Source organism: Pleurodeles waltl, chromosome 6, assembly GCF_031143425.1.
Source record: "Pleurodeles waltl isolate 20211129_DDA chromosome 6, aPleWal1.hap1.20221129, whole genome shotgun sequence".
NCBI classification, from domain to species: Eukaryota; Metazoa; Chordata; class Amphibia; order Caudata; family Salamandridae; genus Pleurodeles; species Pleurodeles waltl.
The window spans coordinates 1,060,277,198-1,060,292,472 of NC_090445.1; the positions used below are offsets into that span (position 1 = coordinate 1,060,277,198).

The following is a 15,275-nucleotide window of genomic DNA, read 5'->3' on the forward strand; positions in this document are numbered from 1 at the left end:
GGCAATCCGATTGGCATTGACAGTCTTTCTTTCTTCCATCAGAGCAACACTAGTTCAGGTTTTCAGACATCGCTGTGTGGCACTGCAATGAGCACAGTGTGGTGGGTTATGGACCATTTGCCCATGAGGCTGTGCACCTCTGGAATGCCGGGGCATTCCCCTGCTAGTTCACGACCAAACAGGTGCAATGAACACCAGAGCAAATGATCTAAACTGTCAATGCCTAGCAGTTCACGAATGGTGTCTCCACCCAGAGGAGGTGCAAGATCTCAGTCGAGATTGGGGAGTTCCTTGGTTAGATCTCTTTGCCACCACTGAGGACTTGCAGTGTTGGCAGTTCTGAGATGCTTTTCATCACAAGTGGAGCTCAGGCCTCCTGTGCACCAGTCTGCAGATACCTCTCCTGTCTAGAGTTCTCAAGAAGATTAGGAATGACCGGACACAAGTCATTCTTGTGTCCCTGGATTAGGCACAGAGTGTGGTATCCTGAACTTCTGAATCTGAGCATTGGTCCTTCGATCAGGCTGCCCCTTCAGGCAGATCTTCTGTCACAGCAACAGGACATTGTCTTGCACCTGAACATGCTTGCCCTCCTCCTTCATGCATGGAGATTGGGCGGCAACTATTGACAGCTTTTGACCTTCCTGCCAAATTCTGTGATGTTATCTTAGTAGCCAGGCATCCCTCCACCAAGAAAGTATACTGTATCCTGCTGTTAGACATGTTTGTGACATGGTTTGTATCCAAGAATATTGACCCTCTTTTTGTACCCCTCTCCCAAGTTTTGTTGTTTGTTCTTTCGCAGGCCTAGCAGGGCTCTGCTCTGGGTACTGTTAAAGGTTATCTGTCAGCCATCTCAGCCTTTTTGCAGTTGCCAGGTGAACCTCCTCTGTTTAAGACACCTGTTGGGACCCGTTGCCTTAGGGGACTTCAGCACCCATCTGTCCAAGACCATTCATCATGAACAAATAGTACTTTAACCTAGTCTTACCATTTCTTTTGTGCGAGCACCTGCAGAATTGCCAGTTTGCCTACTCACCATAAAAACCACTTTTCTGGTGGCCATAACGTCAGCCAGGAGGGTAATCAAACTACCAGCATTCTCTGCGTTTTCCTTACACAACTTTCTATCCAGACAAACTGGTTCACAGGAACCATGCTTCCTTCCTTCCGAAGGTTTTGACACCTTTTTCATGTTTGCCAGAATACGACAGTATATCACTTTGCCTACTTTCTTTGTCCCACCTCACCCTTCTAAAGAAGTGAAGATACTCCACCACCTAGACCAAAGAAGAAAATTGTTGTTTTACCTTAATCGTACCAAAGAGTTGTGGGTAGATAATCAACTGTGTGTTGGGTATGTCTAGGCGAAGAAGGGACAAGCTGTGTAGAAACTAACCATCTCGCAATGGATATTGCTCTGCATAACGATCCGCTATGCCTTGACCAACAAGCAACCCCCTGAGGGCTTGCATGCTTTTTCCACCAGAGCCAAGGCTGTGACCACTGCATTAGCTCGTGGAGTTCCTTTTCTGGACATCTGTCAGGCATCAAGATGGGTGCCACCAAACATTTCTGTCTGGGCAGTCAGGTCTGTCGTGATGGGCATTTTGCCCATTCGGACTTGCAGGACTTTTGGCCTTATCTGTTCGTAGACCGACCTCCTGGGAGGTTTTTCTTATAAATCTATTCTAAGGTTAGAAATCTGCAGCTAGAAGTCTCCATCAGATGAAACAGGGTGCCTTCGGTAACACCTTATCTAATAGATATTATATGGAGCCCCAGATTCCTTACCGATTTTCCCTACCTTTGTGAACTGATTCCTGTATAAGGTTACCCCATTTGAGGCCCTTAGCAGTGCTTACCACTGCATCAACATTCTTTGTGGCGCTGTGTTTCTGGCATGGAAAGTTGTGAAAAGAAAATGTAAGTGAGCTGGGATGGTGCCTGTATAGGCACCATGCATGTCACATCCCGGCATGGATGACACAGAACCGAACAATACCACCTACTGACACCCAGGGTTAATGCTAGAAAATTTCTAGATCCAGTCTGACGCCTGGGAAATATTCTACAGTAAGGAATCTGCAGTTAGATATTCTTTGCCAGGGAAGGCGTTACCGAAGGTAAGTAACTTGTTTTCTGTGCCTGTTCTGTCAGTCATGCTTCACTCTTATGAATTGGGGCTTATGTAGCCTGTGCCTCTGGCCCTCTCCTTCAATCCTTTCCTATCACACTTCACCTACCAGAAGTCCCATGTAAATAACTGTCTAGAAGTACATTTATCAGCCTTAGTTGCGTACAGGATGTTTAGGAACATATCTCTTCATGAGTGCTGTGCCTGAAACCTTTTTAGGTCTCAAGAACAAGAGCCAGCCGACTAAGCTCACATTCTGCATGTGGTCTAATTATCATATAAAAAAAAGATTTAAAGCCCCGACCATTTGAAACAGTGTTTGAGTGCCCTACTAACAGTCAATGTTAAAGGTCACTTTTTGGTAGCAGTTTCATCTTCTAGGTTTTGAAATTTGTTACAGGATGTAGGAAGCTGGCTGTCTATGTAGTGTACCAACGTAGGTTTACACCATGCAGATAGTCCAATGGTAAGCATTTGTTGAACACACAGTCAATAAACGAGACACAAACTCCAGAAGAAACTTGAGACCAATTTAGAAAAATAGCATAGATTTTTATCGAAATTTAGACACCAAGAACTACGGGATCTGTGAAGTACTTTTCGAGTTAGCGATTTTAAGAAACACAGAAAATACAGCTGTCAGATTTGAGGCCTGAGCCTCGGACACAGTAATGTTACCCTATGGGGAAAACATACTTTGCAGGACTGTTCCTCTGGACTTAAGATGAGTAGGGACCAAGGTCTTTAGAACCACCAGCAGTTTTGGGTTAGCTGCCCAGGTACGTCCGGGTGCAGAGGTGCTCCTAGTGGTGATAGCCTGGGACACTAACCGTTGAAGCCTATGGGGGCAGTACCTGTAAGAAAAAAGCTGCGGTGGACACTGGCTGGGCAGTCCGGTAGTACACACGGGGGGAGGGTGCTCAGTAGTCCTTGAGAGTCTTACCTCCACAGAGACAGTCAGTTTCACTGACCCCAGGCTGGGGGGCACAGGTGCATAGGTGCTTTTTCCGGTGAATTGGCGAGCTATAGAGTCTCACGGTTCCTGAGGCACCTGCAGATGAAACATATTAGAACGACTTCTGGCGTGGAGCTGGCCTCTGTTGAAGTCCCTCAAGGGGTGGTGTTCTGGTTGTACAGAAACAAGCCTTGTTGCTGGCAATTGGGGTCAGTACCCTAGGTATTGGTGCAGGGAGGCTCAGGGCAGGCTCAGCATCTCAGACTGGATGGGTCGACATGGCTACAGTACTGGACACTCAGTGTCCTCTTCCAGCAAGATGCTTCCTTGATGGACCCAGTGGTCAGAAAACAAGGAACCAGCACTCGCGGTTGGTGCCTGCTGGTGCAGAGAAGTGGCTCCTCCACTCCAAGGGAGATGCAGTCTGGTTGGCGAAGTGCTAGCAGGCCTTCGAGGCTTTTGGAGGATGCACAACTGCAGGACGAGTCGGTTCTTTGCAATTGTTGGAACTGGAGCAGGTAGGCAGAGTTTGGTGCCAAAGTCCTCAGCTAGTGCACAGTTCTTGCATGGGTCGGCTCTTCATTGTCCTTCTTCTTTAGTCAGCCAAATCTGAGTTCCTGGTGTCAGGGGGGGCACCTAAATACCCAATTTAGGGATGTTTAGGGGAGTGTAGGGTAGTAGCCAATGGCCTACATATCCTTGGTGTGACTACACCCAGTGCATTACCAATTCTTGTGGGTAGTAGGCATAACCCTGTCCCACAGTTCCTAATTCCACCAAAACCAAGATGGTGGAACTCTTCCTTTGTGAAGCACATCAAGCAGCCCACCTTAGGGGTGTGACTAGCCTGGTGGTGCAACGTGTCTACTTGCATAGCTAATTTCCCGCCTGTCCTGGTGCCACATGGGCCTCAGAGTAGGGGGTGGCAGCTTCCAGGTCTGGAAGATTCTGGGGTCGCATTTCAAAGGCAGCAGGGACGTTGAAGTCTCTGGTCTTGTTATGCTGATTCACTAGCCACAACTAGCATTGTTCTGGCCTCAGAGATTGTGGACTTTCACCTCCAAGGGGTCAGGAACTCCAGAGCAGGCATGGTTTCTGGCCTCGAAGATTATGAAGAGTGTCAGCTCTCAACTCCAGGGGTTCAGACACTCACCTGTGGCAGCAGGCTGGTTGGTACCAGTCAGCCAACACACTACAGGACTAGTAGGTTTTTAGGGGCACCTCTAAGGTGCCTTCTGGGTACCTGTCATAGTAAATCCAGTACTGGCATCAGTATGGATTTATTAAGATGAGGTGTGTGATACCAAACACCATTATCTTCCATGCAGCCATCATGTAACTGGGGTACTCTTGATGACTGTGCCCAGTAAATGTTCTTAAGATGGCTACCCGGTCACTTGCAATATCTAGCAATGGAACTAGACATTACAGAGGCATATATGATCCTGCAGATATTTCCTTGCCTAAAATATAATGCACCCTGCCTTAGGGTCTCAAGACTTGCTGTAGGGGAGACTTACATATATTATATTGCTTTGACTCTTGTCATGGCACACGGGGTGTAATGTCATATTTTCACTTATGATTTGCACAATGACTCAGTCTGCAATGACAGGCCTTAGGGTGGAACAATACATGCAGCCCTTAGGAACCCTCTTTAGCACCCATGCCTTAAGTACTAGGGGTACAATTTACTAGGGATTTACAGGAGTGCTAAAGTGTGGGCCAATTTGGTTACAGTTCGACCATTTTACCTTGTTTTTAGGGAAAGAGCACTGGCACTGGGACCTGGTTAGCAGGGATCTTTGCACATCAGTCCAAAAACGTCAGTACAAGTGGCAACATGTGGGGGTGACAATGACAAAAAGAGGCACGCAGGATTTCACATTGAAAGAACATTTTATGCAGCTGTAGTGTGACAGGATAGTTCTAAGAACGCACCCAAAGTTTGATCCCAAAGTTTTATTGACTTTCCATGTAATGCAAACAATAAAATTGCCATCCTTTTTCAAGTTTTTATTAGAAGTCATTTCACTTGTTATATCTGAGGAAAGCAGTGCGCAATCTGAGCAAAACTAGGTAATTCATGAAGCCAAAAGAACTCTTTAGCTTTTAGTGACCAACAAGCTAATTGTGTGCTGAAATGGGACTTTCAGGATAGATGTTCAGTTGTTGTCCTATTGTCTTATAAATAAGATGATTAATTGCTTTTGGCAAGACCTCAAGCACATTTCTAACATTTGAAAGGAAGCCACATTAGGATTTTGAGTAAAGCTGTATTACAAAGCAGTGGCATCACCTAATTTTTGTAGGTCAAATTTTCATAGACATTGCTGGATAGTTATACTTTTTTCTCAGGAGAATTTGTCTCTATTCCCCACATGGGATGTGCTGGAAATCTGAATCCAGCAGGTTGTTAAGGGATAGAATCAGCTGCACAAAGATCCCACCAGACAAGAAATCAGCACATTAAAATACTGTGCAGCCCAGTAGACGCATCCTCACAAATAAAGACAAAGACACTCAGAGGGTCAAGTGTCCAAATCAGGTTTAATGTGATTGTCCCTAGCCATAGGGAAAGTGATAAAGCCTCAGCGCTGTGCACAAACAGCTTTATATTAATAAGAAGCATAACCTTTAGCCTATCTCTGTTTCCAAGCTAGGTGCAGAGGAAAACGCTACTTGTTAGGAAATACAATAAATCTTTAAAAGTTGAAGATGTTTTTTCTAAGAATGCATTATTGTATGAGTGTTGTCCTTCTGTGCCCTAGAGAGCATTGTTGCTTTGCTGTCCATTTAGGCAGGAGCATGTGTTCCAGCCATGTCTGGGTTCTTGTGGGATTGATGGCTTCAAGTTGAGGAGAGGAAGTGTCTTTACAAACTGACTAGGTTATGACCAGGCATATCTGACAATTGGCCTGGTGACCTTCGCAATAGCTGGAAAGCTGGAAAACCAAGTGTACATTTGTTTGAGCTGGAACTCCATGAAGGGTGCCAACATACATGTGTGAATTTGTAGTTACAGCATTTGACAGTCTGAATAGACATATAAACACATGGTAGACCATGCCAGCTGGTTTGTTCTTTGGGCACATTCATGTTAGCCTTTACACAAGCTGAAATCATTTTTAAACACACATCTATAATAGCAAAGTCAGTGTATCGGACATATGCTATTAAGAACTGAGTAATTTTTATAGAGAAGCTACAAGGGTGTCTCTTGATGCTATGCCTGGAGTTGCATGCATTAGCCTACTCAGCCAATAAACCATCTATGCCCCTAACATATATAAAATAGTTCAGCAGGTTTCTCTCCCTTCTGTACTTATAGTTTAAAAAACAGTGATGTAAAGTCTATGCATAGTGTGCAGTTTTATAATAGACTCACACTTCAAAACAAAAGCATTATTTACCTGTAGCAGTAATTTTGTTGGGTCTTGACGACAACTTAAACTGAAGTAAAAGGCTGCAAAAATGATCTTTATTGCTTTTACTTATTTGTCAAATTAGCTAAGATGTTATAACACAGAAAAAAAACAATCTGCAGGTGATGTTGAGGCATTGTGGGCTTTGAATCATTAGAGAACCAATTATGGTAGGCCCCACTTTTATTTTTTATAAATAACTTTTTATTGATTTTTAGAAGAAACAGAAGGGAAAACACAATGCAAATACAATATAAATAGCCTAGCACCATACGTCATTTGTCTCATTTGTCTCATTTGTCCCAGTGGTCCCCGCGGGTTCTATAAACATTAAGTAAGTATCTGTGCTTACATAGCTCGGGGTCATTAGCCCTCATCGTTGCAGTAGTTGAGAGAGATCTTCCTAATCTCAGGTGAACCCCTGATTTAGAAGAGATGTTCTTCGGTTAGTCCGGCTGTCGCGGGTAGGTTAGGTGACCAGTGCGCTCCCCCATTTCCCCCACACTCTATTGTACTTGTCTTGGCACCCCCTCGCTCCGTATACAAGTTTTTCGCACTGTGCACACCAGTCTACTCCTCGTCTCCATTTGGTGAGGGACGGTGCTTTCTTGGCTTTCCACTCTGTCATGATGTCCCTTTTTGCCACCAGGCAGGCCACTCCTAAAAAGATTTGGTTTGCCCTATTCAGCCCTGTCTCTCCCATGGCCCCTAGCAAAAGCGGTACGGGGGACATCTCTACCGTTGATTGTAATACCTCTGAGATCTCCCCAACGATCGTCCTCCAATATGAATCTATAGTTGGGCAGGCCCAGACCATGTGAAAAAAGTCAGCTCCTGTGTGTGAGCATCGAGGGCATTTATCCCCACTGTTTTATTTTAACAAGAACAAATTATATTTTGCGATCACTAATGTCAGAATAAAGCACACCACATAGACCAACATTAGATTCTTGATGCAGTAGTAATGTTGTAATATATGATTTTTACGTTTTGTCTGTTAGATTATCACTTTATAGAGTTACTTATCGTCTCTTGCCACTCTCTTTAATATCAGTTCTGACAAATGAACTGAAAGATAAATTGTGATTTTAATGTTCAGCATTTCAGGCAGACATGTGGAGGCATCCTTACTTAAAACTGGTGCAAGAAATTGGGTTATTGGTTGACGGTGAACACCTCACCCAGGCAGCAACCACAATCCTTGTTAGGGTGAACCACTAAATCAGCCTGTACTTCACTCTGGTAGCGTGGCACAAAAGCAGTCCACAAACAGTAATCAGGTGAAAACACCGCACAAGAAAAATACTGAAACAATTTAGAAAAATAGAGTAAATTATAATGAATAAAGTACAACCAGAAAGACAAGAATACAGACATTAGAACCGGACATATTTAATTTGAAAGCATGTTGGGAAGATAGTGCCTAAGAGCACAAAGCGCCACACAAGGTCATCTGGTCATGGTAGACCAGCAGGAGGTCAAAGGATTAGCCTGATCGCCGTGGAGTGCATGAGTCATATAGGGACCAGGTTAGTCCCACTGAAAAGGTACCTTTTAAGTCCAGCGTGAAAAGTTCTATTCGCAATGGAGGAGGCAGTGAGGGGAAGGATGGTTGTTGCTGTAGTGCAAAGAAACTTTGACCGTTGCAAACAGGTTTTGCTATAGCTTGGCATTGGTGGTCGTTGCAAGCTGACTTAGCTGTAGTCAAAAATGCCAGTTGCCGTGCACAGTCGTCGGTGCAAAGAGCAAGTTTCATCAAAGCTACAGGCTGGCGATTGACAGAGTCTTGGTTCGAATGGACCCGATCGTGAGGAGATCAAGCTTCAGGATTTTCAGCTTTTCTGGCCAGGAGCAGCTTGCACTGACACCAGCTAGAGGCCCAGAACCTGGGGGCACATCCTGAGGGTTAGGACTTACTCCAGCAGAGGTCAGCAGCAGGTCTAGTTGCAACAGGTCAGCTGGGCAGTTGCAGGGAGACCTCTGAAGCTTCCTGTGCCCTTGTAGCTCACAAAGGTCAGCCAACTGACCCTTGGAGTCAGTCTGGGTAGCCTGGGTTGAGGACAAGCTGGTCCAAACTTCCTTCTTTTCCTTCTTAGAGAGCAAGACATTCGTTCAAGCAGCATGGCAGTCCTCCTTTTGAATCTTCCAAAGGTTCATGCTCCAGAGATCCTATATTTATACCTAAAACCAGCCTTCGTATGGGGGAACTCCCTGTCCTACCCCTACAACTGTGTCTTGAAAGTTCTTCCCCTAGGCTCCAAATTGTCTGGGGTAACAAAAGGCAGGAAACCCCTGGTGTCAGGTGTGTGTGTCCGTATCATCGCCAAGCTGTGAGGACCGGTTCGGTCCTCATAGGCGTGGGTAAACACTGTCAGTTTCAGACAAACACTATCCTTCTGAGGACCGGTGTGTCAGGAGGACCAGCCCCCGTAGTGTCTTTAGGTTGTTTAGAGCAAGTGCATCAAAAAACTAAAAGTTGGTCCACATTATACCCTTCCCTACTATCAAAGTGTGCGTCGAGTTAGAATTGTAAATACACACTTCATTACGATCAATGGCCGGTCCTCATAATTATAGGTATGTCATGTTGTGTGTGTGTGTGTGTGTGTGTGGTGGAGAAAGGCCTTTGAAGTGTGTGTGTGAGAGAGAGAGAGAGGGGGGGGCTAGGTACAGCTCCCTCACCCCAACAGGAGAGCAATTTACAGCCTTGTGACCCAAAACACTGGCATGAAGTCATGCATCGGTCGTGGGACAAGACAATGCCAACTTTCTGAAAGTGCCATTTTCAAAATTGTCACTTCAAATCTGACTTCACCACTGAACAAGATTTCAAATTGCAATTACTTTGAAAGTAAAGAGCATATCTGTATCAGCTCCCAGTCTAAAGTAAGCAATCATTAAACATCGTAAGGCTACCCACTGTTAGTCAATGCGAGCAATAGGCCATTCAACAATGAAAAATGACTTTGTCAAACAAATACAGCGACCAAAATACACTATTGGGAAAGACAGAGGAAGAGAAAAATGAAAAAGCGTCACGAAGGGAGAAAGCGGTAAGCTGCAAGAGTGAGCTGAAGGGGCAGGAAGTGGTTGTAAAAGGAATAAAGATGCCTGAGGTGGCTTTATGATTACGCTGCCTCAGTATTCTCTGCTCGCACATTTAAATGCAGCAGCCACTTGTTTCTGAGGAGGGCTTTGGGCACCGGCATGTTTTTATTTACAAATTAAGCACTGGTCACTACCGGGAAGATATAACAACTTTTGTATACGCTGTGGAGGGATATGACTTTGTGACAGGGAGATAACCAGCACGGACAGAGCAATGAGTGATATGGCCCCAAGGCCACCAGGACAGTACCCTAGGGGAACTATGGAGAGCGTTACTTCTGTATGCACATTGGAACGTACAGACATCTCTTATACGGCACAGGACACTGACACCCCGGCCGAGAGAGAAAGAAGAGAAAGGCGATGAAAGAAGACACGAACGGCAGAGAAAGAATGACAAAGTCAACCAGCCACGCGGGACAATGGACAAACAGGACCGAAAGAGACTGAAAACCCAGATGCCTGGGAAGACCGAAGCAGGAAGGCCAGGAGCAGTAGGGGAAACGCAGCAGGGAAAAGACGGACTAGGCAAAGGGACCGCCACGTCCCTAGAGGGTCATGGCCGTCCCTGGTATGGGACCACTTACGCAGTCGTGTTTTTGGTTATAACACAAGACAAGGGGGAAGAGGGATCAGGAGGGAAGAGAGGGGCGGAAAGACGGTAGCAGATAACAATCATCCCTCACAAATATTCCGCATGGAGGTGACGGTTTGGGGAGCATACACGTTGCGTCCGAGGGGAAAAAGGATAGCACCAGGGTGTAACCCTCCCCTCTTTCCGTACACACGGATTTTTGCCCTTTTCTTTACATTCACATAACCAAAGATGACACTTACGTGATCCTCGCCTCTGTTTCTTCTCCTTCTGAGCACCTGACGGCTTTATCCCAAGAAGGCGAAAAAATCCCTGGAAAGACAGAAGGCATGAAGGTGTAAAGGAAACTGAAGGGACCTAATCAAGCAAGCAGACCAGTAGGACACAAGTATAAATGAGAACAAGACACAATAAAAGGAGATATTAAAACCTCGACCAAAGTGATTGGCGTGAGTGTGTGGGGGGAGAATAAAAGAAAAGGAAAACTCCAGACAGCGCCCCTCCCTGGTCGTCCCGGTACAGATGTCTTTTGTATGTCACTATCGGGGGATATTCAAGGAACTTTCATTTCTGTCACCACCAGGAGTATATGACATCTTTTGTATATCACTGCCAGGAATTATGCTATTTTTTTGTATGTCACTACTGGATGATATGGCATCTTTTGTACATTAGGATCAGAAGAATGAGACACATTCATGGGCCAAAAAGGGATGTGACATGGGTGTTTTGTCTAGGAAAGTAAAGACCACCATGTTTTAGAATTTAGAAAGTAATATGTTGCCATTTTTCAAGTAGGCCTAAGATAAAATGGAGTCTGAATCAGGTAAAAAATGGTGTCAAACCATAAGTTCTACACAACAGTGTTTTATGGTCGAAATGGCAGATTAAAACTGCACTACAGGCTGCATTGGCAGGCCTGATACATTTTTACAGTGCTACGTAAGTGGTTGGCACAATGAGTCATGCAGACCCACTGGTCGCATTTCATTAACAGGCCCTGGGTTAATATAGTGGTGTCTTACTAGTAAATTAAATGTACTAATTAGGTGTAGTCAAATTTCACCCTGTTTGAAAGACAGATCACAAGCACTTTAGCACTGGCTAGCAATGGTAAAGTGCACAGAGTCCTAAAGCCAACAAAAATGGATTCAGCAAAACAGGAGAAGTAAAGGCAAAATGTTTTGGGAATACCACACCAAGGATGTCAGGTCTAACAACTGTTTTGAGAAAAAGGATCCCAGCAACCTGTATTTCCATCCTTAAAAATATTTAAGGCATTAATACATTTTATGATAATTGTGCTGCACTCCGTTAGGTGTATTTCGACAAATTCTGTATAGCCTACCATCTGTTGAAAGTGACTGGAGCTCTTTTCATATTTTGAAAACAAATAAGGACAATGTTTCCAATGTATACCTTCAAAACTTATTTTCATACATCTGCATTACTATATTCATGTATACATAATGCTACAGACATACAGGAGGGCACGTTTGAGCACAGGAGCTGATTTTAGTAAACTAGGTCTATTGTTTAATGTAAATGAAAATACAGTTTAAGAATGTTATTTTCAAATGAATGGTGATTATATATCATGAGGTGCTGACAGTACAGCAGGTGTTACAACGAGTAAGTAATGGGAACGCAATACAGAGCATACTAAATTTTACACAGAAGCAACTAAAAGTGCAGATAATTGTTACTTACAACATACATGGTTCAGAGGAATGTAGTGTTCAAACAGCATGGTTTCAACAGACCAATTCAAAAATACGATGGATCATCAGGACAAGTATAGATAATTCAGCATCACCATTTAAAGATGTGTTTCAGAAGAAGCCATAAATGGCGCTGGGGTAACAATCAGGATTAAATGACAGGCAGTTTGAATACTTGAGCGTCTCAAGAATGAGAGTCACTGCTAGTTAGCCGGAGTGGTTCCTGGAGATGGGCAAATTAAAATAGCAGGAAACTTCATTCCTAATATTTTGTTTTTAAAGACCTGATGTTTTTTGTTGTGCAAGCTTACAAGAAAGGTTTATAGTTACAATAGGATGGTTCCATTTGTTCTGTAACATTTGTCTTAGAAGCTACATTGTACATCACAATTTTCTGATCATTTACTTGTATGTAAAGGTGCTTTGTGATAACACAACAGTTTTGTGGATGTAAATTGTATTGTTTTAATGTGTTGTTCAAGTTTTACTGTTCTCTTTGACAGATTATGCACGCGTTCTCAGTTGCTCCTTTCGACCAGAACTTGTCTATTGATGGGAAGGTGCTAAACGATGATTCAGCTACCCTTGGTACATTAGGGGTCATTCCAGAATCTGTTATTTTACTGAAGGTAATTTTTCTTTTCAAATTCGCAACAAGCCTTTAGTGTTGCATAGAAAATACAGTAGCCTACTGCTTTAAACCCCAACCTTTTCTGTGTCCTATAAAATGCAGTCCTCCCATTATCTTTTGAATTACGTTATAAGTGTAGATAAAATGTTTTGGTACCTCCATTCCTGTATTTAATTTTTAACAGTGGTAATTATATACACAAGGGGTCTGGAAACCCATCATAGGTTGGGGTGATGATGCACAATTACTCAAAGTATGCAAGTCTGCTTGTTAGAGTTCTTAATAGAGAATTTGCAGATGTTTGGGAGGTTGGCAGAAACAGCTGAAATTCATAGTTAGAAGGTACAGATTATTATAACACTCAAAGATGGCATATAAAAGAAGGATGGGTATGGAAAGTGTCCAAAACACTGGAGTAAGAAAAATATAATAAGATAATCTGCATGTAAGCCTTTAAAAGAAAGGGAATTGCAAGTGTGTGGACCCATTTTTTTAATAACCATTATAAAACCTCAGGGGTTGGGAGTACATGAATATAGAATGGTCTGCGCTGTTTAGATTTTAAATTTATACCAAGGTACAAAAGGCTGAACATGTATTTAAGGGTTTTTTAAGTAATGCCCCAGAGTGTAAGTGATGTCTTTCTGGTGACCCATAGTGACAAATAATAGCAAAGAATAGACAACCTTGCTATGAGTTTCCAGGATGTGTGCAATGTTGAGAATGGAAGCATATGATTGGCGATCTAATGGGTCCCCCCAAGCAGTCTGGCATTTAAACTGGAAAGTTTGCAAATTTTAGATAAATATTTTTCTCTTTACCTAGGCTGACGAGCCAATGGGAGATTATGCAGCAATGGACGATGTTTTACAAGGTATGAAAAATGGCATTCACTTTAATTCATGACTTTCTTGTGTCAACTCATGACATTAGTTACTGTTATGGTGGTTTGTTTAACAATTCCTGTAATGTTTTCCTGGTCACTGAGGGATAAATATCCAAGCACATCATTGTGAACGCGGATGATCCGCTGTTTCTCTAGGTATTTTAATATAGAAAGTCGATGCAAAAATAGCGGGGGAAAAAAAATTAAATTTGTTAGTGCTTATCACTTTAGCTCCTACTGGTCTGTCGATTGCACGTTTGTTGTACGAAGAATCAGCTAGCTTTATTTGTACAGAATACTGACTTTGTCTACTGAATTTGATGGATTATTTTAAACATGAACTGTTTACTTGCTTTAGAAGTCTTATCACTCATTTTAGCAGTCAGCCATACATAAGAATTGTACATCATGTCTCTGTTGGTTCCCCTTTCCATAAATGCTCCTAGATATGAGTCTTCTGTTCCAAGCTGTAGAAGTCTTACTCCATCAGTTAAACTAAAAAGCAAGTTTAATTTTTACACATCTGCTCATCCCTCCGAGCATTCAGTCCTTGCCTTTCAGAACATATCTGTAAACCAACTCAGTTAACTGACAGTCATTTTAAGTTTTTAATCCTTCATTTGCCAATATTGGCATTACTGTTGACTACCGCCCCCTCTTCTCTGAAGGACTTGTGCTTTAAGAAGGCTTACGGGGCACCAGGTTTAGCCCCATAGAATATTTCCTTCAGGCTTTATATTTTTTTGGTCTGGCTCTCTTAAATGTTCTATATGTTCTCATCTCTCGTTTCCTGATGCCTTTTGTTAATGAAATATCTGCTTTGTACCCTCATACAATCCTTCATTTTTATTTTACAATTGATAGTGTGACTGAGTAGAGAAAGAACCTGACTCAGTATGCCTAATACACCTTTCTTTTATACTGGTTGCAATATCCCCAAGGCTCCAGCAGTATCTTGGGTGAAAACCCACTCCTTTTCACTTTAAAAAGTAAAAAAACAATAAACCGTATCATAGCCTATATGTTGCAGACATTTCGTAGGTAATTTTAACTCCAGTCCTGTCGTGGACATAGCTGTTCATAACCTCATGGCAGAGCAATTACCCATTACCTTTCTTATCCAAACTAATAGATATTTTCTTTATTTCTGTACGACCCACATTCTAACATCCTCCATGTTTCCTTACGGGCATGTGTGTCAGTTGGACCGGCCTAGTGTACAAAGGATCAGAAGTACAACAATATCTACCTTGTGGTGTATGTTTTTGCCTGACCTATTCCTATAACCATATATCCTACATACAGTGTACTAAATGTACAGTCTTGGTTCAGTCTCTGTATGTGCGCTTGGCTACATTATTACAGAGTGTCTGGTTCACACACCCACAGACAGATGCATGTGCTGCACCTGTGATACATGATATTACTCTTGCTCCTTATGAAGAAATTGGATAGTGCCTTTTAAACATGGAAACTTATGTGGCCACCATAAAAGGATCTACATCATATATAAATTAGTTCAGTTATTATTAATTGTTGCTTACTTAAAATAATACAAAGGAATACAATTATAGAAGTAATTACAGCTAATAAAATGCAGCACTGAAAGAGCCCTACTAAATACAAAGTGCAAAACCTGCTCATAAAGTTAAAATTCAAACCTTTACCCATGTGGTTTATAAATTTAAATGAGACAACAGTTAGAGGATTTGATGTGTGAAAGAATATAGCAGCACAAACCAATGGCAGTGAACCTATATGGTACACATAAAATATTCAGATAATCTGTTTCTGCGATGTGCCAAATTAATAAGTAT

General features: G+C 42.8%; 1 protein-coding gene across 2 annotated transcripts in view; it reads left to right on the forward strand.

The window, feature by feature from the left end:
* The window catches only part of USP48 (ubiquitin specific peptidase 48), a 774,242-nt gene that overhangs the window by 696,846 nt on the left and 62,121 nt on the right, over positions 1–15,275 (forward strand). For both annotated transcript variants that reach the window (XM_069240019.1, XM_069240020.1), the window contains exons 24-25: positions 12,445–12,570; positions 13,398–13,446. In XM_069240019.1, the coding sequence (XP_069096120.1) occupies positions 12,445–12,570; positions 13,398–13,446 (175 nt within the window). The remainder of the gene's footprint in view (positions 1–12,444; positions 12,571–13,397; positions 13,447–15,275) is intronic.